We start from the raw sequence: 25,603 nt of genomic DNA, 5'->3' as shown, positions 1-25,603 counted from the left end.
ACATAGAATGAAGGCTACTGCTAAGCTTGTAAGCCGCCCTGAGTCTTCGGAGAAGGACGGGATATAAATGGGATTAAAATAAAAAACAAATAAAAAAAATAAAGATAAACTGAACAGCCGACAAATGAAAATAAACACATGAGAATGACAATGAGAATGAGAAGATGACAAGGATAAGGGCAATACTGCCTACTACATGGCTAAATATCTGTGGGTTAAAGGTATTTAGCAGAGTGATGGCATTAAAGCTATTTCTGTTTCTAGTTGTTTTGGCAAACAATGTCCTACAGAGGCTTCCTGAGGGGAGAAGTTGAAAGAAATTGTGACCAGGGTTTTTGGGAACTGTAGATATTTTCTCAGCCATCTTCCTGGTTCATGCAATGTACAGGTCCTCAGTAAAAGGCAGACTGCTTGCAATTATTTTTCCTGCAGTCCTAACTATCCATTATGAATATGAATGCATATTCATAACTATTTATCAAGTTTTTAACTGCTAGGAGCAATTAAAATTTCTATGGGAAGATGGATCAGGAATCCACATAGGTGAATGAATTGGTATAGAATGAAGGCTACTGCTAAGTTTGTAAAGCCGCCCTGAGTCTTCGGAGAAGGGCGGGATATAAATGGAATTAAAAATAAAAAAAATAAAAAATAGTTTTCTTTTCCAGATTGAAAAGGTGACATGTGCAATTTGGTCATTTCAAAAAGCTCACCTACCCATTTCAGTAGCTTTATGAAAAGAGTGAAGAGAGACCTCAAAGGGAAGCAAATATTGCATGTTACTTTGCCTTTAATAATAAACATTATGTGGTAGAGCTCCAAATTCAGCATGCAAATTATGATCTTTCTCCAAGGAGTGATTTCTTGAAGCACAGTGGAAATCAAGGGTGTTGTAACTGTTCTTTCTTTGAATTCTTCTTAGCAGAAACTTAGAGTCTATTAAATGGTAGAAAAGCATATCTGAATTTGTACTGTCGCCTTTCAAGAACAGAACAGAAATCGTGGTAAGTAGAACTTAAGTAAAGACCACAATTCTTATGTGTTCAGGATTTCAGCAATGAAGGAACTGTGCAATATTGTTCAGGAAGATCATATCCTTTTGGACAGATGAGGATTATCTTGACTAATATAATACAGTTGTTTTCACAGAGCTAGTAATCAACTTAACGACCTGAGATACTGTGCAAGTAAAGAAGTTCTTCTTAAAACTGTATATGATCTGAACTGTATATTGTAGTTCTCAAAAATTGCTATTCGTTATGTCTGATGCTAAAAGGAGTACCCTGGATTAAATATGGATTATTTAAGAAAAATAACAGGAAAAAGAAATATATATATACATATACATATACATATACATATACATATACATATACATATACATATACATATACATATACATATACATATATATATATATATATATATATATATATATATATATATATATATATATATATATATATAATGTAATGTACATCATTGCTCATAACTAGAAAAGAAGACTGATATTCAAAAGTACTTCCATTTTTCTTTCTTTTACACAATGATCTGATTGTAGTATCAAATATTTATTTAATTTGACAAAAATCTAGTAGGTCATAACTTATTTATTCAAAATAACTTATTTATTAGGAAATTAGTTGATAATTACATAACTATGGGCTTCATTGAATTGAGGGAACACATGTCAAACAGACATATACATAAAACCTAGGAGAACTGTACAGTTACATTCCATTAAGGCAGGGGTGTCAATCTCAATTTCATTGAGGGCCGCATCAGCATTGCGGTTGCCCTCGGGGAGGCTGGGTGGGTATGGCCATGGTGGGCGTGGCCTACTGGGTGGGCGTGGCTAGAGTGCGTATGGCCTACTGGGTGGGCATGGCCAGCTCTACATCGTTCGCATCAAGGGTGCCTATGGGGGCCTGGGCAGGAGTGGGACAGATCTGAGGGTCTCTGGCAGAAGGAGGGTCTCTGGGCCAGGGCCAAGGCAGTGGGGGCTGTTCCTTCACTGTTTCCAGGATGGCTTCGTGGGCTGCATGAAACCTCTTCGCGGGCCGCATCCGGCCCCCAAGCCTTGTGTTTGACATGTCTGCATTAAGGTTTCTAGTGAGTTTGCACAGATTAAAAATCTTATATCCTCTTTAATTTGAGAAATATATATATATGAGTAAAAAGTATACCATAGTTTAATTTCTCTCCTCCACCCAAATGTAGCTGTAATTTTTTTCCTGTTAAAACAGGGCTGTTGTTACAGGGGAAAATATGAAAGAGGGTTAGGTTTACGGTTTACTGTCTTGAGTTTTTTATAAAGTAATAAATGTGACATAAAAATTAAATAAACACATAAATAAATAATATTGTATTAAAATTATGAAGTTAGTCTGTCTCCTCCCCGCAAATGGAGCTAAAAATCTGGCCTATTAAAGTTGAATTTTGTTTAATTAAAACATTTAATTCCTTACTTTTATGAAGAAAGCTGTATATACTAAGAGAAAAATATTGCTCCCTAAAGCACACATATATATTTATTTTCTATCTTGTTTGAAGTTTTTTAATTACCATAAGAACTAATATTATTCATTTAGATGGAGGAAATAGAGACAGAAAATAAGTATGTATTATGTATATTTTAATGTATTTATTTTGCTCACCCATAGCAAAAGCCAATTCCTTCTTAGAAACAATCTATAACAGCAAGATTTTTTTTAAAAAAAATTCTTTTGTTTCCAGTATTATTATGGTTTCTTTCTATAAAATGCCATTTTTTGTCAATGTAATCCCCTATGACTATATATATATATATATATATATATATATATATATATATATATATATATATATATATATATATATATATATATATATATATATATATATATATATATATATATATATATATATATATATATATATATGAATGTATACATTGTCATATATAACATAGAAAGGACTAAAATGTGGTATATGTGAAAGTATAAGGTGCCCTTTTGCATTTTAAGAATGCATAGCCTTGGCATTTCAATATTTATCAAACATTGTGATAGTTATAATTTAATAATTTAATTTAATAGAATAAATTAATAATAATTTAATAGAATTAAAATCACGTGAATTATTAACACTACTTTACAATGCCTTGTTAACACCACACTTGGAATACTGCATCCAGTTTCGGTCACCACGGTGTAAAAAAGATGTTGAGACTCTAGAAAGAGTATAGAGAAGGGGAACAAAGATGATCAGCGGACTGGAGGCTAAAATGTATAAGGAACTGTTGCTGGAATTGGGTATGCCTAGTTTAATGAAGAGAAAGACGAGGAGGGACATGCTAGCACTGCTCCAGTATCTCATGGGTTGCCACAAAGAACAGGGAGTCAAGGTATTCTCCAAAGCCCCTGAAGGCAGGACAAGAAGCAATGGATGGAAAATAATTAAGGAGAGAAGCAACCTAGAACTAAGGAGAAACTTCCTGACATTTAGAACAATTAACCAGTGGAACAACCTACCTCTAGAAGTGGTGAATGCTCCAACACTGGACATTTTTAAGAAGAGACTGGACAGCCATTTGTCCGAAATGGAACAGGGTTGGACTAGATGATCTGGACAGCCATTTGCCTGAAATGGTATAGGGTTTCCTGCCTGAGCAGGGGGTTGGACTAGATGACCTCCAAGGTCCTTTCCAACAAATAATAATAATAATAATAATAATAATAATAATAATAATAATAATAATAATAATAATAATAATAATTATCATCATCATCATCATCATCATCATCATCATCATCATTATTATTATTATTATTACTACTATTACTATTACTATTATTATTTACAATTGTTTTAATGAATAACTGTACTTACTTCCTATACTAATTTCCTATGATACTCTCTTTCAGTCCAGAAGAAGTCAGAAATACTAAATGGCAAATAAATCCATTATGACAGAATTTCAACTCATGGGATTTTCTGATGATCATGATATGCAGATTTTGCATTTTGTAATCTTTCTTATCATTTACTTATTAGCCTTAATGGGAAATGTCCTTCTCGTTGTTGCTGTGGTCCTAAATCAGCACCTTCATGCTCCCATGTATTTCTTTTTGGTAAATTTATCCATCTCTGATGTTTGTTTCATCTCAACTATGATCCCTAAAGCCATGGCTGCTTCTTTGACAAATAACAGAGATATCTCCTATGTTGGATGTGCTGCTCAGGTCTTCTCAGTTTTCACCTTTGGAGGTTCGGAGCTTTCCTTGCTGACTATCATGGCTTATGACCGTTATGTGGCTATCTGCCACCCTCTGCAATATACGCTAGTGATGAACTGGGATGCCTGTTTACAAATGGCAGCTGCTTCCTGGATAAGCAATTTGATCCATTCTTCCCTACACACTGTTCTCACTTTCAGGTTAAATTTCTGCAAATCCAATAAAATTGAGCAATTTTTCTGTGATGTTCCTCATCTTCAAAAGATTTCTTGTACTGATACAAGAATTAATCAAATTTTAATTTTAGTTATAGCAATCATTGCAGATTCATTTTGTAGTGGGCTCATCTTTATCTCCTATGGCTACATTTTCTTAGCTGTGCTAAAAGTCCCTTCAGTCCAAGGCAGATATAAAGTTTTCTCCACATGTATTCCCCACTTTACTGTCTTTTCTTTATTTTTGATCTCTGCCCTTTTTGCATATATGAGGCCCCAAAGTCTATCCTCCCATACCTGGGATTTGCTCTCTGCTGTTCTCTACACAGTTTTGCCCCCACTTCTCAATCCCCTTATTTATAGCTTCAGGAACAAGGACATCCAAAAGGCTGTGTGGAGAATGCTAAAAACCTAGGAGTACAAGTTTTATCTAGATAGGTCTTCTGTCTTTGTTTGAATAGGATAGAATTGTGCAATATAAAACCTTCACATTAGAGCAATCATGGGTCTTCCAAATATTTAGAAATGCTAATGCTATCAAAATGAAATAAGAATCTATTAGATATATTGAATTGTCTTAATTCTAAAAGATTTGTTTAATGTACTTTCAGGAAGAGGCATTGGCTTAAATGTGTTGGATTTATACTGGATTCAGTAATGAAAATGTAGAGTTTATCAAGAAATCAAGACTTTTAGATGCCTTCTAACTATCAAAGATTTGTCTACAATTTTAGATAGAGAGATATTGAGCAGAATTATTTATCTTACTTTATCAAAATTAACATGTTGGGCGAATAGCCATGCATTACCTTGTTCTGAATAACATCATTCATTACTTATGAATTATGGTTGACAGTTGAATTTATATTTAATTTTAATTTCATATAAGTACTATAGTAGTGGCCAAAATTGTGGAAACCTTTTGGGACAAGTTTACATTTGCGGTTTGATGGCTAATAATGCCACTTCTTTTGGAGCAGTACCGTAAAATTATATAATAATGGAAAGATAATTCAATCAAGAATATAATGCAACAAGATTTGTTCAATTATTTGAAGTATACAAAATGTTATAGCCCAGTGGTGGTGAACCTTTTTGAGCCTGAGTGCCCAAACTAAAACCCGAAACCCACTTATGCATCGCCAGGTGCTGGGGGCATGGCCACCAAGTGGGTGTGGCCACCAAGTGGGTGCAGCCATGGTAGTCATGGTAGAATGGGTGGGCATGGCCTGGGTGGGCCACCTTGATGTCGCTCCTGGGGAGGGATGCCTGTGGGGCTGGGCAGGCAGGATTGGGGGGGATCCAGGGGTTCTCTGGCGAGTGGGGCAATGGGTAGGAGGCTTGTCCTGCAGGGTGTGGTGAGGCAAGGGAGAGGGCAGGGCAGGGGTGCCATTGCCATGGGGCAAGGAAAGGGGAGGCAGGGGCTAGGGTTGCATACAAAGGGGGGCTCTGGTGAGGAGGAAGAGCTGGAAGAGGGTTTAAACAAGCTTAGCAACCAGACAGGGGATCCTTCCCCCAAACGTCCTTTGTGGGTAACTTCAAAGCATGACAGAAGAGACCAAACCCTGCTGCAACCACCCAGCAGATGGGAGGGGAATAAAAACCAAACAGCCCCCCCTGCAAAAGCCTTGGAGACAGGGAAGAGAGCAGGCAGGTGGGTGCCTTGCTAAGCTGATGGCTTGGAGGAGAAGGGCAGCTACACCCCCTCCCAAATGCTGCCCTCTCATGAAAGCAGGATGAAAACTCCAAAAAGCGACAAGGAAAAAAAAAGTTAAAACAGAAGAGTGTCTTGTGATGGTTTTCTTCCCCACTTCCTTCTAGCTGCAGATTAAATATGTAAAGACCACAAAAGAAAAAGAAAAAAAACCTTGGCTTTCTCTCTTTTTAATTCAGAAGGAAGGAATGGGGGGATTGCGGGGTGGGTTGTTTCAAAGAAAGGGAAAGATGGGCTGGAGGAGCACAGCAGCACAACAGCGATGGCATAAGGCTTCTGGCTATGCAGGGGGGCATTAAAACAGCAAAACAAGGAAAAAAGTCAAAATCCCCCACTCACTCCACCTACCAAAAGCACAATAACAGAGCTTTCAAAGATACAAACAAGTTTTTATTGAAAAGTAAAAGTTTGCATTTGGCATGATTTTTTTTTATTACATTTATATCCCGCCCTTCTCCGAAGACTCAGGGCGGCTTACAAGCTTAGCAGTAGCCTTCATTCTATGTATATGCCTGCTTGTGAGGGCTTTCACACACACCCCAAGCGGCATTATTAGAAAGTCAGCTTATTGCCCCCAACAATCTGGGTCCTCATTTTACCTACCTCGGAAGGATGGAAGGCTGAGTCAACCTTGAGCCTGGTGGGACGCGAACCTGCACTAATTGCAGGCAGCTGGTGTTACTTAAGGAGGCATCAGCCCACTGCTCCACTTTAAAGAACTAATGTGATTTCTGCTGTTGTATGCCTACTGATAATTTATTTACCCTTGGCTCATAGTTTGTAAGTTTGAGAGCAATACATTCAGCACTCAGGTCATCTGTTAGTCTGCTTCTGGTGTCTGATTTGATATAATTCATAGCTGAAAACAGCTGCTCACAAGCCTAAGATGATCCAAACAAAGTAAGGAAAGCAATACCAAGTACTTTCATGCATTTAAAATTATCTTGCAGAAAATTCCACACTTTGAGGATTTTGTTCTCAGAACTAACTGTGTTGTCCTTTTTCATCCCTTCCATCTTCTCTAGTGTTTCACACAGGTCACAGAATTTATTTTTCCAGATAGTATTTTATTGGAATTCCAGTAGCTCCATTTCCAGATTTCCTAAATCTAACCACTCTAAGCAGGAAAGATCAAGTTCTTCAAATTTGGCTTTATCTGGAGAAGTAAGAAAACACAGGGTTGTCTCCATCTTACGGAACTGTGAAAATCTGTTACTAAAATTTATATTTTCAGCTGCAACAATGCTAGAAAACTCCTTGTAGATTTCCTGATGGCTTGTAGGATTGTCTGCAAATGTTCTACAATTTTCTAAATGAACTAAAATATTTCAGCTGCCCACTTTGAAGGTCTCTTTCAAAAACCTGCAGTTTTCTCTCAAATGTTTTGATATTACAAAACATTTTTCTTCTGTTTTCCCTGCACCTTGTAACTGTTTATTCAGCAGGCTAAAGTGGTTTGTAAAGTCTGTGAAAAACATGAGGTTGGTAAGCCAGGCCATATCAGTGAGCTGTGGATATTCTTGCCCTTTTTCATGCATAAAAAGCCAAATTTCATCCAAGCAGGCCACAAATCTCTCTAGGACTTGTCCTTTGCTCAGCCACTGGACATTGTTGTACATAACTAAACAATCATACTGTGCCTGAACCTCCTCAAGAAGTACTTGAAATTGCTGACAATTCAGAGCATGAGCCATGATGTAATTCACTATTTTTGTGTTGTCTTTGAGGATATTGTCAAATTGTTTGTTGCTTTCCTTGGCACAAAGACCTTCCTGGTGAATGATGCAGTGGAATTGTATTACTTTATGTTTTGTTTCTTGAAGAAACAATATATGAAACCAGATGTTGCCCCCACCATAGAAGATGCTCTATCACTTGTAATTGAAACCACCTTTTCTGGTCTTATGTCTTGTGATAAAAAAGCTTCCTTCACAGCATTGTAGATATCTACACCTTGTGTTCTTTCAGGCAAAGACATCAGTTTCAGCAGCTCTTCTCTCACAGTGTCACCAACAGCATAACACAAAATTACTGCCAGCCTTGCATGGTTATTGATATCTGTGCTTTCATCCATTATGAATCCAATCATTTATAGCCTTCAAAACAAGCAACTGTGTGGCAATTTACATTGAAAGCAAACAAACAAACAAATCCTAATCTAATTTGAATGTCTTCAATCTGAGAAATACAAAATTTCCTTGTGAAAGAATGAGGGATCCATGTCTCTTCTTCTCTTATATTGTACTCTAGCATATAGGCTGGTCTCCCTATCTTGCAAAGTACTTGCATGTAATGGAGTAGAGATGAGAAATATGTAGGACATAATTCTACACCAGTAACTGGAAGCACAAACACTAGACTGGATCTTTTGCTCCTAATTGTTTATTTTTCTTACACTAATATATTATTTATTATTTGCATCATTTTCCTCAGTAAACAAATGAACAAATATAACATTTTTTGAATAATTGAATTTCTCGTTCTTTTTATCTAGCTTTATGATTTGTATAGATAATGGGTCATGTTTTAGTTCCTATTTATGTAGAAGTATTAAAAACTCAAAAAGGTTCACAAACAAAATGGCTTCATTTTCTATTGAATTCATTTTTTTCTTCTTATGGCTACATCATTTCTGCTGTGCTGAAGATTCCATCAATTAAAGGCAGATGCAAAGTCTTCTCAACTTGGAGTCTACACTTGACAGTTGCTTCTTTATTCATCTCTACAGATTTGTTTTCATATATGAGGCCAAAATCTCTTTTCTTTCCCATTGTAGACTTACTTTCTGCTGTTTCATATTAAGTTTTGCCTCCCTTTCTGAATCCCATCATTTTACAGCTTTTGGAACAATCACATTCAAGCAGCCGTTTTGAAATTAACATCAAAAAACAAAAAAGATAATTTCCTAACTTGATTGGATTGTCTTTAGTATGAAAAATATAATATTCTGTTAGTAGAATACTGTTGTGAAACTATGAGTGATCTTCCTCACATGTATTTTTCTCTATTAATAGAGTTCAATACATGAAGCAGCCTCCTTACCTTTTGGTCTGAATGTTTGGATATAAAGGAGGAAAATGTGATATATAATATGATTCCCTGTTTCATATACAGAAAAAAGGCAATTGAGTAACTCCACAAGATCATACTCATTTTTATTCAATCAGTAATATAAATAGTCCAAAATATTACAGGACTTTATTCTCTGAAACATTTAAATACTTTTAGGGAAAATTGGTTGGCAGATCTTTATCTAACTGACTATGGTAACATATGTATACTGTCTAAAAAGTTCATGAATAAAAATATTCCACCTCAAACAATAGAATAGTGGCTTTGGATTTTCTGTCTTTATTCAAATCAATCAAATATTATACAAGTCAAATATAATTAGATCAATGTCCCATATTTCACTGCTAAAAAATTTGCTAAAGTATCTTGGATAAAATAGCCAGTTAAAATTTTAATATCTATATTGATTAATGAGTGAGAAACAGATTACCTTTACAAGGTTTTTTATATAATACAATGAAATATAATTGTTAAAATTTTCATTATATAGTTTTTAGAGTTTGGAAAAAAAGTTGTTCACCAATGAGGTTATATCATTCTATGAAAAATCAATGAAGTCTTGCACTTCGCTATTATTCCTAAGAAATTTATTTTTAATCTCATCTATCCATCCAATGGAGCAACTAGCTACTGATTATTTAAAATTAAATATCAAATGAAATAAAGATCTATTTATAAAATTTTGTTTTGACCATACTACAAAGATATTTTTAGCTGTTCCAAATAAGCAAATGTTTAGATTTATAATAGGCTGTATCTAAAATATACAATAGCAGATATAATCACAATAGCATTGAAATTGAAATTAGATGGATTTGTATGAATTAGAGAATTTATAGAAATACAGCATACAACCATATAGCCTGACAAAATAATACTGCAGAAGAAAAACTTCCATGACCTTTTGATGAGTGGAGACTACACAAGATGCTTAAAGAATATTTAATACTGGCCTTAATCCAGTATTCTGTTCAATCCCTGATGAGATCCCAATAAAAGGGGGAAAATTCCCTAGAACCTGGTTGACAAGTGGAGAACACATGATCTTCTTGAGCCTATTTTATTGAATTACATGGAAAATATAAGGTAATGCCCTACCCTCTGAAAGAATGGAAGACAAAGCTTATATAATGTCTTGTTTACAGAAAAGTGAACAATAGGTTCCAAATCCATACCCATAACAACCTAAGCAATTTTAATTTTGATTTGTTCAATCAGGAAGTCTTGACTGAACTTACTGGAGTATCTCTCATGGTTCTCAGGGGGCCAGGTCCACTTGTTCAATATGCAGGGCTAACTTTGAAGTTTTATCCCCTTAGTAAGCTATTTGTATTTTATTTTCAGTCATTAGACTGAGCACTCAAGCCACTTTAATTAGACAAAATTATTTAATAAATTATGCCCCCATTCAATAGCTGATCTGGTAAATTGTTGAGCTTTAAAATGTGGTAGGAGCAACTGAATTCCCTGTGGGAAAATGAAATTGGATCAGGAATCCATATGGGTGGGAGAATTGGTGTAGTACTCTTTGTCAGGTTATGAAGATAACCAGTGCACCATCAAAAATCTCATCTACCTGTTCCAAGTAGCTGTAATGTTTATGAGAATTGGCACAGAAAACATCAAGGATAAGCAAGAAAAGCATTTTACTTTGTCAGTGATAGTGAAGGCATGAAAAAGGAAGTATACTTCATTAAGGTATTATAATGTATTTCACAATGATGTTTCAAAGCTTGTAAAATAACTGTGTTTCATCATTCTCTGTTATGTACACTTATGGACAGAAGCAGGAGCTAAAATCTTAACTATTCTTACACATTTTAATGATGAAACCTGTACTTTTCAAAAGGTGTCAGTTAGTGAACAAGCTTCCTTATTGATTCTTAGAGAAACATTAAATGTACAAAATATCCAACTGAGGGCAAGAGGAGAGGATAAGATTTTTTTGCAAACAGACAAACAAACAAACAAATAATATGTAAGTAAGCAAGCACAATGGGATGGGGTGGCTCAGTGGGTTAGCATGCTGAGCTTGTCGATCAGAAGGTCAGCAGTTAGGTGGGCCGAATCCTGAGTGCTGCATAACAGAGTGAGCACCAGTTACTCATCCCAGCTTCTGCCAACATAGCAGTTTGAAAGCACGTAAAAATGCAAGTAGAAAAATAGGGACCACTACAGTGGGAAGGTAATAGCATTCCGTGTGCCTTTGGCGTCTAGTCATGCCGGCCACGTGACCAGAGAGACGTCTTTGGACAAGCGCTGGCTCCTCGGCTTTCAAACAGAGATGAGCAACGGCCCCTAGAGTTGGAAACGACTAGCACACATGTCTGGGGGAACCTTTACCTTTAAGCAAGCATAGTATCTGGAATTAGGGCTAGTAGATATTTCAAAACATGAAACCTGTGTTGTAGATCAAATTATCTTTCTCAAAACCTCTGATATTTCTAGATAATTTTGAGAGATAATAGCAACATTATTTTAGTGGTTTCTAAAGAATCTGCTCCTGACAGAAAACAATATTCATCAGGAAATTTCAAATGGGACATAGAACCAGGGCTTTTTTTGTCATAGAACCCTCAGAATGGAGTTCAGGCACCTTTTTTGGATGGAACCTTGTAGGGTATAACATGTGTGAGTTCCAGCACCTTTTTCTTTTACAAAAAAAGCACTGCATAGAACCTTTATGGGACTGAGATTTGGGCATGGGATTCAAAAGAGGTTGTTAAGTTAGAGAAATAGGGTAGTTGGAATAGCTTTCTCTGGAACATTTAATATCTGCCCCAGAATGTCCCTGTTGCATTTTAAGCCTTAATCAGATTTCACTTGAAATTCTAAAAATAATTCAAGAAACTTGATACATTTTATCATTAGCATTACTATGGGGAATTATGTAGTTTGTTGTTCTGAAGCAATAGTTTATTTTCATTGGAGAAGCTTTGGGGCAAGGAAAAAGATCCATGATATGCTCTTTCAGCAGAATGCCAGGGAAGATGCTCATTTAATTTAAGGGTGTTTTTTTTTCTTGGAGTATGATAGTAGATTTTAATCATCCATTTTCTTATTTTGCAATTTACCCATTCATTTCAGCATGAGAATTATGACTAGTCTCTAGAGAATGATTCCTTGAACACAGCAGAAAACAAGGGTGATATAATTATTATTTTTTTCTTTCAATTCTTATCAGAGAGTTAGAACCTATAAAATGATGGAAAAGCATAGGTGTATTTGTACTGTCACTTTTCAATCATATTTCAAAACAGCAATAAATATCCTGGTAAGTAGAATACTTAAGAGAGCAGGACTTTAGTTATGAATTATTGCATACAAGAAGACCATATGTATAATGCCATGAAAATATATTTTTGAACTGAACATGACTTTTACTAGGGTGATATACAGGATTTTGCTACTTGCTTTATCGCCTGAGATTTGATCTAAGTAAAATGTTCTTTATCTCTTTTAAATATATATATATGATTGGAAGTGTATGTGTTTGTTCTTAAGCATTGCCCTTAGTTATGTCTAAGAAAAATAAATTAAGATAAATAAGGATTTATTAAAAAAATGTATCAGCTATATCACCACACATAATGTCATAATACAGAACACTTTTAGTTACTTTGTAAGTATTTCAAAGTACTTTTGTTTTTAATATTTACATAGTTTTTTTTTTTAAAAAAGAATGATTCAGTGAATGCATAACAATAACCTGATTGCTGTATCAATATTTATTGAATTTGAAACATCTTATATGGATATCTTAACATTTACTTCTTTATCCTGCAATTGGACACCGACTTACACAGCTATGGGTCTCACTGAATTCAGGGATATATGTCAATCAACGTATGTGTGAAAACTAGGAGGATTGTATGGAAATATCCAATAACATTATGTATGTTTGTGTGTGTGAGGGTGGGAAGGCAGAAAGACACAGACAGAGGCAGAGGCTAAATGCAGCATAGGTTCCAGATCAAGGAGAGAAGCAGCCTGGAATTAAGGAAAAATGTCCTAAGAGTGAGGACAATTAACCACTGGAACAGCTTGCCTTCAGCATTTGGGGGTGCTTCATTTCTGGAGGATTTTAAGAAGAGACTGAACAGCCATTTTTCTGAAATGGTATAAGGTCTACTGTTTGAGAAAGAAGTTGGAATAAAAGCCTCTCTCCCCCCTCCACTTGTAGCTATTTTCTGTTGAATTATATTTGCTTAAATAAATATTTAATTCCTCAGTTATTTTAAGGAAAATGAAAATACTAACAGACAAGTATTGCTCCACAAATAACATATGTATGCATTTTATATCTAGTTTGCAATATTATTAATTTATGTGGGGGGAAATGGTGAGAAAGAAACAAAAAGAGAAATATATGTACATTTTAATGTATATATTTAATACAGTTTCCATCAACATAAAAAAATATTTTTACAAACCAGCTGTAGCATATCAACATTTTTATCACTTCTATTTCTGTTATTTTTACCATTAAAATGTTCTCTTTCTATTAAATGCCACTTTTGTCAATATAATCTACTCTGACAGACGTATTGATAAACTTTGTTATATATAAAATGTAGAAAAGGCGATTAATAATAATAATAATAATAATAATAATAATAATAATAATAATAATAATAATAATAATAATAATAATAATAATAATATTGTATGTGTTTTTAAAGATATGGTGGTCTCTTTTGTATTTTAAGTGTATATTCATTCAATAGGTTGCATAGATCATTATTACTAATTCTATGATATTCTCTTTCTGTCCAGAAGGAGTCAGAGAAAATAAATGGCCAACCAATCCACTGTGACAGAATTCCTTCTGATGGGATTTTCTGATGATCATGACATGCAAATTCTGTATTTTGCAATATTCCTTGTCGTTTACTTATTAGCCTTAATTGGAAATTTCCTTCTTGGTGTTGCTGTGATCCTAAACCAGCAACTTCATGCTCCCATGTATTTCTTTTTGGTAAATTTGTCATACTCTGATGTTTTCTTTATCTCAAGCACAATCCCTAAAGCCATGGCTGCTTCTTTGACAAATATCAAGGAGATCTCTTATGTTGGATGTGCTGCTCAGGTCTTCTCAGTTTTCACATTTGGAGGTACTGAGCTTGCCTTGCTGACTGTCATGGCTTATGACCGCTATGTGGCCATCTGTCACCCTCTGCAATATACACTAATAATGAACTGGGATGCCTGTTTACAAATGGCAGCTGCTTCCTGGATAAGCAATTTGTTCAATGCTTTGCTGCACACCATTCTCACTTTCAGGTTAAATTTCTGCAAATTCAATAGAATTGAGCAATTTTTCTGTGATATTCCTCATCTGCTAATGATTTCTTGCACTGATACAAGAATTAATCAGATTCTGATTTTGGTTATAGGGATTACTGTAGATTCATTATGTAGTGGGTTCATTTTTATTTCCTATGGCTACATCTTCTCTGCCGTACTGAAAATCCCTTCACTTCAAGGAAGATATAAAGCTTTCTCCACATGTGCTCCCCACCTGACTGTCTTTTCTTTATTTTCGATCTCTGTTCTGTTTGCATATATGAGGCCCCAAAGTCTTTCCTCCCACACTTTGGATATGCTCTCTGCTGTTCTCTACACAGTTTTGCCCCCACTCCTCAATCCCTTTATTTACAGCCTCAGGAACAAGGAAATCCAAAAGGCTCTGTGGAAAATGCTAAAAATAAAAGTGAAGTAAAAGTGGTAGTTTTATGTATGTAGGGTTTTCTCTCTATAGGTCTTTTGTCTTTATTTATAAGCATTATTCCTATAGGATACAATCTTGCAATGTAAAATCTCCACATTAAAACAATTTTTTTTGTGTTCCACATGCTTGAAATGTTAATTACTATCTAAATGCTCGAAGTGGCATTTAAAAATATGGCATAGAATTATCCAACTTCTGTAATGTTTTGTTTAATACAGTTCTGGAAAGAAGAATTAGGGTTAAGTATGTTGGATATATACTGAATTCCATATTAAAAATGAAGAATTTATGAAACAATGAAGAACTTTGAATGCTTTGTAATACTTTGAAATAAATGATTCTCTCTGAATGGAAAGACAATATCACTGGGGCCTTGAATTGTTACACTAGTGGTGTAACAATTTGTGGGTGGAGCAGTGGGCTACTGCCTCCTTAAGTAACACCAGCTGCCTGCAATTAGTGCAGGTTCGCGTCCCACCAGGCTCAAGGTTGACTCAGCCTTCCATCCTTCCGAGGTAGGTAAAATGAGGACCCAGATTGTTGGGGGCAATTAAGCTGACTTTGTAATAATGCTGCTTGGGGTGTGTGTGAAAGCCCTAATAAGCAGGCATATACATAGAATGAAGGCTACTGCTAAGCTTGTAAGCCGCCTTGAGTCTTCAGAGAAGGGTGGGAGATAAATGGAATTAAAATAAATAAATAAATAAATAAATCTTCATCTGTTGCTTCTCTATTGACTAATTATTCAACACTACAAAGATAATCTATCTCAAGATTCCATGATTACCATAGGTTTTGAAGGATGCTTAATTTATTTGTACTGTCACTTTTCAATCATATTTCAAAACAGCAATAAATATCCTGGTAAGTAGAATACTTAAGAGAGCAGGACTTTAGTTATGAATTATTGCATACAAGAAGACTATATGTATAATGCCATGAAAATATATTTTTGAACTGAACATGACTTTTACTAGGGTGATATACAGGATTTTGCTACTTGCTTTATCGCCTGAGATTTGATCTAAGTAAAATGTTCTTTATCTCTTTTAAATATATATATATGATTGGAAGTGTATGTGTTTGTTCTTAAGCATTGCCCTTAGTTATGTCTAAGAAAAATAAATTAAGATAAATAATGATTTATTAAGAAAAATGTATCAGCTATATCACCACACATAATGTCATAATACAGATCTCTTTTAGTTACTTTGTAAGTATTACCTTTAAGCAAGCATAGTATCTGGAATTAGGGCTAGTAGATATTTCAAAACATGAAACCTGTGTTGTACATCAAATTATCTTTCTCAAAACCTCTGATATTTCTAGATAATTTTGAGAGATAATAACAACATTATTTTAGTGGTTTCTAAAGAATCTGCTCCTGACAGAGAACAATATTCATCAGGAAATTTCAAATGGGACATAGAACCAGGGCTTTTTTTGTCATAGAACCCTCAGAATGGAGTTCAGGCACCTTTTTTGGATGGAACCTTGTAGGGTAGGAAAGGCGGGCTGTATAACATGTGTGAGTTCCAGCACCTTTTTCTTTTACAAAAAAAGCACTGCATAGAACCTTTATGGGACTGAGATTTGGGCATGGGATTCAAAAGAGGTTGTTAAGTTAGAGAAATAGGGTAGCTGGAATAGCTTTCTCTGGAACATTTAATATCTGCCCCAGAATGTCCCTGTTGTGTTTTAAGCCTTAAACAGATTTCACTTGAAATTCTAAAAATAATTCAAGAAACTTGACACATTTTATCATTAGCATTACTATGGGGAATTATGTAGTTTGTTGTTCTGCAGCAATAGTTTATTTTCATTGGAGAAGCTTTGGGGCAAGGAAAAAGATCCATGATATGCTCTTTCAGCAGAATGCCAGGGAAGATGCTCATTTAATTTAAGGGTGTTTTTTTTTCTTGGAGTATGATAGTAGATTTTAATCATCCATTTTGTTATTTTGCAATTTACCCATTCATTTCAGCATGAGAATTATGACTAGTCTCTAGAGAATGATTCCTTGAACACAGCAGAAAACAAGGGTGATATAATTATTATTATTATTATTTTCATTTCTTGTCAGAGAGTTAGAACCTATAAAATGATGGAAAAGCATAGGTGTATTTGTACTGTCACTTTTCAATCATATTTCAAAACAGCAATAAATATCCTGGTAAGTAGAATATTTACGAGAGCAGGACTTTAGTTATGAATTATTGCATACAAGAAGACCATATGTATAATGCCATGAAAATCTATTTTTGGACTGAACATGACTTTTACTACGGTGATATACAGGATTTTGCTACTTGCTTTATCGCCTGAGATTTGATTTAAGTAAAATGTTCTTTATCTCTTTTAAATATATATATATAATTGGAAGTGTATGTGTTTGTTCTTAAGCATTGCCCTTAGTTATGTCTAAGAAAAATAAATTAAGATAAATAAGGATTTATTAAGAACAATGTATCAGCTATATGACCACACATAATGTCATAATACAGAACTCTTTTACTTACTTTGTAAATATTTCAAAGTACTTTTGTTTTTAATATTTACATAGTTTTTGTTTTTTTTTTAAAAAAAAGAATGATTCAGTGAATGCATAACAATAACCTGATTGCTGTATCAATATTTATTGAATTTGAAACATCTTATATGGATGTCTTAACTCATTTACTTCTTTATCCTGCAATTGGACACCCACTTACACAGCTATGGGTCTCACTGAATTCAGGGATATATGTCAACCAACATATGTGTGAAAACTAGGAGGATTGTATGGAAATATCCAATAACATTATGTATGTTTGTGTGTGAGAGGGTGGGGAGGCAGAAAGACACAGACAGAGGCAGAGGCTAAATGCAGCATAGGTTCCAAATCTTATATCCAGTTCTACTATATATATATATATATATATATATATATATATATATATATATATATATATATATATATCAGTAAAAATGTGTAACAAATTTAACCTCTAAACAGGAGGGGGTCAACTTCGTTTCCAAAGCACCTGAGGGCAGGACAAGAAACAATGGATAGAAAATGATCAAGGAGAGAAGCAGCCTGGAATTAAGGAAAAACTTCCTAACAGTGAGGACAATTAACCACTGGAACAGCTTGCCTTCAGCATTTGTGGGTGCTTCATGTCTGGAGGATTTTAAGAAGAGACTGAACAGCCATTTTTCTGAAATGGTATAAGGTCTACTATTTGAGAAAGAAGTTGGAATAAAAGCCTCTCTCCCCCCCCCCCTTGTAGCTATTTTCTGTTGAATTATATTTGCTTAAATAAATATTTAATTCCTCAGTTATTTTAAGGAAAATGAAAATACTAACAGAAAAGTATTGCTCCACAAATAACATATGTATACATTTTATATCTAGTTTGCAATATTATTAATTTATGTGGGGGGAAATGGAGAGAAAGAAACAAAAAGAGAAATATATGTACATTTTAATGTATATATTCAATACAGTTTCCATCAACATAAAAAAAATATTTTTACAAACCAGCTGTAGCATATCAACATTTTTATCACTTCTATTTCTATTATTTTTACCATTAAAATGTTCTCTTTCTACTAAATGCCACTTTTGTCAATACAATTTACTCTGACAGACGTACTGATATACTTTGTTACATATAAAATGTAGAAAAGGCTAATAATAATAATAATAATAATAATAATAATAATAATAATAATAATAATAATAATAATAATAATAATGTATGTGTTTTTAAAGATATGGTGGTCTCTTTTGTATTTTAAGAATATATTCATTCAATAGGTTGCATAGATCATTATTACTAATTCTATGATATTCTCTTTCTGTCCAGAAGGAGTCAGAGAAAATAAATGGCCAACCAATCCACTGTGACAGAATTCCTTCTGATGGGATTTTCTGATGATCATGACATGCAGATTCTGTATTTTGCAATATTCCTTGTTGTTTACTTATTAGCCTTAATTGGAAATTTCCTTCTTGGTGTTGCTGTGATCCTAAACCAGCAACTTCATGCTCCCATGTATTTCTTTTTGGTAAATTTGTCATACTCTGATGTTTTCTTTATCTCAAGCACGATCCCTAAAGCCATGGCTGCTTCTTTGACAAATATCAGGGAGATCTCCTATGTTGGATGTGCTGCTCAGGTCTTCTCAGTTGTCACATTTGCAGGTACTGAGCTTGCCTTGCTGACTGTCATGGCTTATGACCGCTATGTGGCCATCTGTCACCCTCTGCAATATACACTAATAATGAACTGGGATGCCTGTTTACAAATGGCAGCTGCTTCCTGGATAAGCAATTTGTTCCATGCTTTGCTGCACACCATTCTCACTTTCAGGTTAAATTTCTGCAAATTCAATAGAATTGAGCAATTTTTCTGTGATATTCCTCATCTGCTAATGATTTCTTGCACTGATACAAGAATTAATCAGATTCTAATTTTGGTTATAGGGATTATTGTAGATTCATTTTGCAGTGGGTTCATTTTTATTTCCTATGGCTACATCTTCTCTGCTGTACTGAAAATCCCTTCAGTTCAAGGAAGATATAAAGCTTTCTCCACGTGTGCTCCCCACCTGACTGTCTTTTCTTTATTTTTGATCTCTGTTCTTTTTGCATATATGAGGCCCCAAAGTCTTTCCTCCCACACTTTGGATATGCTCTCTGCTGTTCTCTACACAGTTTTGCCCCCACTCCTCAATCCCTTTATTTACAGCCTCAGGAACAAGGAAATCCAAAAGGCTCTGTGGAAAATGCTAAAAATAAAAGTGAAGTAAAAGTGGTAGTTTTATGTATGTAGGGTTTTCTCTCTATAGGTCTTTTGTCTTTATTTATAAGCATTATTCCTATAGGATACAATCTTGCAATGTAAAATCTCCACATTAAAGCAATTTTTTGTTGTGTTCCACATGCTTGAAATGTTAATTACTATCTAAATGCTCGAAGTGGCATTTAAAAATATGGCATAGAATTATCCAACGTCTGTAATGCTTTGTTTAATACAGTTCTGGAAAGAAGAATTAGGCTTAAGTATGTTGGATATATACTGAATTCCATATTAAAAATGAAGAATTTATGAAACAATGAAGAACTTTGAATGCTTTGTAATACTTTGAAATAAATGATTCTCTCTGAATGGAAAGACAATATCACTGGGGCCTTGAATTGTTACACTAGTGATCTTCATCTGTTCCTTCTCTTTTGACTAATTATTCAACACTACAAAGATAATCTATCTCAAGATTCCATGATTACCATAGGTTTTGAAGGATGCTTCATTTATTTTTAAATGAAGACATTCTGTAGAGTTCCATGAGAAACAACATTTAAAAAGAAGTGTATATAAGAAGCTGAAAGGCATTATTATCATATTGTATCTGAAACAGACAACATCAAATTGATTAAAATTTCAGACTCTATGCTGCCCTAATCATGACTATTTATTAATTCAATTGGCTACTTAACTACCTCTCATTTTAATTAGGATTTCATTAAGATACATGCAGGATTCTTCTTATTATTATTCCTGTAAAGTCGCATGCTTCACATAGAGACGGACACAGAGCTGGGGTAAGATGAGTTTATTGTGAACAGAACGAACTGGGGAAACAGGGAAGCCTGGCGTCTATTTATACCTGCCCAGGTGGATGGCATCCAATCAGTTCAAACCTGGGCTTCCTGCCAGTGCAGGTGACAATGGGTGTAGATCCTGGCTTCCCACCAGGCTGACGATGCCTGGGGCTGTCAACAGCTTAACTCATTAGGCTTATCCTGAGTGAGCAGTTATCGCCCGGAGCTGTTCAACCCCTCTGCTGATCTGCACCATCAGCCTCCTGCTGTGCTGTCCCTTTGTGTATGCTGGGAGGCATACACTGCACCCCTTCCCCCATAGTGAGGAGGATCCTCTGTCATTCCTTCTTAACTATATACAGCTTATTTACAATTTTTACATTTAACCCTCCAGATTCCTCCTCCCCCCAGGCTTAAGAGCGAACATAATCACTGAGGTAGCTGGGGGCTCTGTGTGTCCTGTTTGATCTTCTCAGGCTTGGCTCTGTAGTGGTTTCGGTTCTGCTTCCTGTTCCTTGGTCTGGTTGTGTTGGTCTGATTTGTGTGTGTGCATGTGTTTCTGTGTTGGCTCTTTGTGACCTGCTGCCCTCAGGCTCTTGCCTACTTTCCCTGTCAGATGGATGCCCCAAAACCCTTCCTGCTGTTCTTCTGGGTGACTGTGACTGTGGCTGTGTGTGTGTTTGAGTTTGCTCTGCCTCCTCCCTTGCTGTTTCCATTGATTCTCCACCCGTCCTCTCAGGGGCTCTCTTCCTTAGTTGATCTAAGTGTCTCCTCCACAGGAGTCCCCCCTCCACCCTTACTCTGTAGGAGAGGGGGTCTGTGTGTTCCACCACTTCACCTGGCACCCATGGATGGCCTGTGCTGTAATTTCTGGCCCAGATCTACTCCCCTATGTTGAAATTGGTTTTGAGGGTTGGGGGTTCTGTGTCTGCTGATACCCTGTCTGGGTGGAGTCTGTCTAACGTAGTTATGAGGCGTCTGCCCCACCTGAGCTCTGCTGGGCTCTTTCCTGTGGCTGTGCAGGGTGTTGCGTGTTGATGGAGGAGGAATGTGGCCAGTCTCTGTTTCCAGTCCCCTTGTACTATTCGTTTGAGTGCATCCTTGGTAGTCCGCACGAACCTCTCTGCCAACCCATTACTGGCAGGGTGAAAGGGCGCTGAAGTGGCATGCCTAATCCCCAAGGTCCTCAGGAACACCTGGAAATCCGCGGAGGTAAATTGCACTCCGTTATCAGATACTACTACATCTGGTAGCCCATATGTGGCAAACACTCCCCTTAGTGCCTGTATTGTGCCCGCTGATGTCATGTTGGACACAGGTACCACCTCTAACCACTTGGAGTGACTATCCACGATGACTAAGAAGGTGTGTCCCTGAAATGGACCCGCATAATCTATATGGACCCTGGACCAGGGGGTGTGAGTTTGTTCCCACTTGTGGACTGGAGCGTGTGCCTGCTCTGGGCGAGACCTTTGGCATGTGTAACATCCTGCTACCAACCCCTCTATCTCTTTATCCAACCCAGGCCATCACAGGTAACTCCTGGCCAGAGCCTTCATCCTTACCACTCCCAGGTGACCCTCGTGAAGGGACTGAAGGACTTTCTCCCTAAGTTTTGTGGGGATACTGACCGTGCTCCCCCACAGCAGGCAGCCTTTATGGGTTGAGAGCTCGTGCCGCCGCGTAAAAAATGCTGTGAACTCAGGTCCCGGTGACTTTTCCTGCCACTCGCTGCTAACCCAGGACTGAATTCTGCTAAGAATCTTATCCCTGGGAGTTTCAGCTGCTATGTCGCTAGCATCTAATGGGCACTCAGCCAGCTCCTGTATTGCTAATATCTGATTAGCAGGAGCGGGATCCGGTCCAGCCTCCCTTAGGGGAAGTCTGCTGAGTTCGTCGGCGTGTCCCATTTCCTTTCCTGGTCTATGGATTAGCTTACAGGAGTATGCTGAAAGAAAAATGGACCAACGGAGCATCCTTGGTGAAAGGATCTGTGGCGTTTGCTTCTCCGTGGTGAATAATCCCAGCAGGGGCTTGTGATCTGTGTAAATGAGGAACTCCCTCCCGTACAGGTAGTCGTGGAACTTTTTTACCCCCGCGACCACTGCCAACGCCTCCTTGTCTATCTGCGCGTAGTTTCTCTCCGCCGCTGACAGGGTCTGGGAATAGTATGCTATGGGAGCCTGCGAGCGGTACTCCTTTAAGTGGCTGAGGACTGCCCCTATCCCATAAGGGGATGCATCGCACGCTAGGCAGATGGGCTGGTCCTCCCTGAAGTGAGTGACCGTTGCGTCCCCGGCTAGCACGTTCTTAAGGGTCCTGAATGCGCTTGTGTGTGTGGCAGTCCAGTCCCAGGGTGTTTGTTTGTCCAGGAGCCTGTGCAAGGGCTCCGCAATGGTCGCCTTGTGCGGCAGGAATGTATGATAAAAATTTAAGAGACCAAGGAACGCTTGCAGCTCCGCTTTGGTTTTGGGAATTGGGGCTTCCTTGATAGCCCTCACCTTGGAGGCTGATGGGTGGATGCCCTGCGCGTCTATCCTGAATCCCAGAAACTCCGTCTCCGTAACCCCAATTTTACACTTGTCCCTTTTCAGTCTTAGACCCACATCCCTAAAACAACCGAGTACCGCTCTTAGCCGTGATGCCAGGACGTCCTCCGAGCTGGCCGCTATAAGGACGTCATCAAAATATGGGCAAACCCCGGGGATCCCCTTTAGCGTTTTTTCCATGACTTCCTGGAAAATTCCCGGAGCTACGCTCCCCCCGAATTGCAGTCGGTTTACCCGGAATGCCCCTTTGTGGGTGATGATGGTCTGGGCCCTTGCTGCCTCGGGGTCTACCGGCAGCTGCTGATAATCCTGGGCAAGATCTAATTTCGCAAATACCGCCCCACCTTGCAGGGATGCCAGGATGCTGCTTACGGTGGGAACCAGGTACGAATGTGCACTTAACGCCCGGTTAATTGTCCCCTTATAATCTCCGCAGATTCTAATGTCCCCATTTGCCTTTAATGGGGTAACTATGGGGGTCTCCCAGTCCGCCCCATCTACCGGCATCAGCACCCCCTGTTCCACTAACTTATCCAATTCCTGCTCAATCATATGCTTGAGCGCAAAGGGAACTCTCCTCGCCTTCATCCTGACCGGTGGGACTAGGGGGTTTAATTTAAAAGAAATTGGGGGCCTGGTGTACTTCCCCCACCGTTCGTCGAAGACATCTGCGAACTCCCTGCAGATGCCCTCCAGGGAGGTGTGGCTCTGCATTTGGTGGATCCCGGTGATCCCAATGCCCAACGCCCTGAACCATCCTAGTCCCACAAGGCTGGTCCGTTGCCCTTCGACGACCAGCACGCTCAACTTCCCCTTAAACCCTTTGTAGTGGACTGTCACTGACTTTAATCAGAGAGTTCTGGAAGTCTGAGAGGGTCAGTTTGGATGGCCTCAGGGGAACCCGCTGGCCGCTCCGCTTGCAGATCTCGCTGAAAGTCCGCACGGAGATAATGGATACGGGTGACCCAGAGTCAAGTTCCATTATGCAGGGGACCCCTTGAATTTTAACCCTCAGTTTGATTTTTGGAATAAGGGGTGGGTGTCCCCCGGTTTCGCAAACAGCCGACCGTCCCGCCGTGTGGCTAACCGTAAACCTCGGCGGCCGCTCCCCTGTACATGTGGCCAGCTGGAAATCCGCCTCCACCTTGTCCAGACTCTCCCTCATCCAGCTCCGACAGACCGCCGCAATGTGGCCGGTCTTCCCGCACGCTCTGCACTTTGCCGACTTGAACCGGCAGGTAGACCGGGGGTGCTGTCCTCCGCAGCTGGCACAACGGGTAGATCGGTTGGAGGTTTCAGACCCGCAGCCGATGCACGGGGTAGACCGGTGTTGACCAAACGAGCCATGCTGGGTAGACCTGGGGCCGCTGCCGCACTGCTGGGTAGACCGGAAGCGATGAGCGCTGCCGCCGGAGGGCTGGGTAGACCAGGGGCTGCTCGTCCCGCATCCACACTCCTGATACCGCTGCTCGGCTGTCGCTGGGCGTTGCTCCTTCACGTGGTCTCGGGGGTAGGTGGTCGATCGCTGTTGCTGGTGGATGGTGTCTACCTCGAAGTCTCCCCCTTCTGCATCGTCGTGGCCGGACAGCTGATGGATGGCCCCATTCTCCCTTGCGTCGGACTCCTCCGCTACGTCCCAGGCTAAGAACTCCTCCTGGACGTCCCAAAGGGTCAGCTTCTGCTTGGCAAACATCTTCTGCCGCAGCTTCCGGTCCCTTAGCCCACAGACGATCCGATCCCACAGGCGGACTTCGAGGTTGTCGAAGTTGCAGAGTCTCGCTGCTTGTCACAGGGCAGCCATGTACTGCTTCACGGTCTCGCCTGGACGTTGGTCCCGTTTCTCGAAACGGTACTGCCAAGCTATATCTGATGTTTCGGGCTTAAAGTGTTCCATTAGCTTGGATATCAGCTCGCTGTACCCGACGGCGTGAATGTCTTCGGGTGCGCACAGACCGACCGCCAGCTGATACGTCTCTGTGCCACAGCTACAGAGTAGCGCCGCCGCACTCTGTCGGTCATCCTTGACCCCATTCGCCCGTAGGTAGCACTTGAGCTGACCTACAAACGCCTCCCACTCCTCAGGGCGGTCGCTGTTGAAAATGGGGTATTGTCCCAGTTGTGCCATTACCTCGGTCGGGCTTGTCCTGCGTCAGTTCCTGAGCTGCCGATGGGGGGTTCGTCCACGTTTTCCGGAGTAGGATCCCACCTTCATCGCCAGTGTAAAGTTGTGTGCTTTACATAGAGACGGACACAGAGCTGGGGTAAGATGAGTTTATTCTGAACAGAACGAACTGGGGAAACAGGGAAGCCTGGCGTCTATTTATACCTGCCCAGGTGGATGGCATCCAATCAGTTCAAACCTGGGCTTCCTGCCAGTGCAGGTGACAATGGGTGTAGATCCTGGCTTCCCACCAAGCTGACGATGCCTGGGGCTGTCAACAGCTTAACTCATGAGGCTTATCCTGAGTGAGCAGTTATCGCCCGGAGCTGTCCAACCCCTCTGCTGATCTGCACCATC

General features: G+C 38.5%; 3 protein-coding genes across 3 annotated transcripts; all 3 read left to right on the top strand.

Annotated features, from left to right (window-relative positions):
- Positions 1-3,929: 3,929 nt before the first annotated feature.
- On the top strand, positions 3,930-4,847 carry LOC308678789 (olfactory receptor 14A16-like; the record flags this gene model as incomplete). The annotated part of the gene is made up of 1 exon (XM_081346020.1): positions 3,930-4,847. One exon carries the CDS (start codon positions 3,930-3,932, stop codon positions 4,845-4,847), a length of 918 nt encoding a protein of 305 aa, XP_081202146.1.
- Positions 4,848-14,013: 9,166 nt separating this feature from the next.
- On the top strand, positions 14,014-14,940 carry LOC308678788 (olfactory receptor 14A16-like; the record flags this gene model as incomplete). Its single annotated transcript, XM_081346019.1, has 1 exon — positions 14,014-14,940. The coding sequence occupies one exon, from the start codon at positions 14,014-14,016 to the stop codon at positions 14,938-14,940; it is 927 nt and encodes a 308-aa protein (XP_081202145.1).
- A 3,876-nt stretch (positions 14,941-18,816) lies between these two features.
- Positions 18,817-19,743, top strand: LOC308678787 (olfactory receptor 14A16-like; the record flags this gene model as incomplete). Its single annotated transcript, XM_081346018.1, has 1 exon — positions 18,817-19,743. One exon carries the CDS (start codon positions 18,817-18,819, stop codon positions 19,741-19,743), a length of 927 nt encoding a protein of 308 aa, XP_081202144.1.
- Between the last annotated feature and the right edge of the window lie 5,860 nt (positions 19,744-25,603).

The sequence above is a fragment of the Vipera berus genome (assembly GCF_964194415.1).
Source record: "Vipera berus genome assembly, chromosome: Z".
Classification (NCBI taxonomy): domain Eukaryota; kingdom Metazoa; phylum Chordata; class Lepidosauria; order Squamata; family Viperidae; genus Vipera; species Vipera berus.
This window is presented reverse-complemented; position numbering and strand designations above follow the sequence as displayed.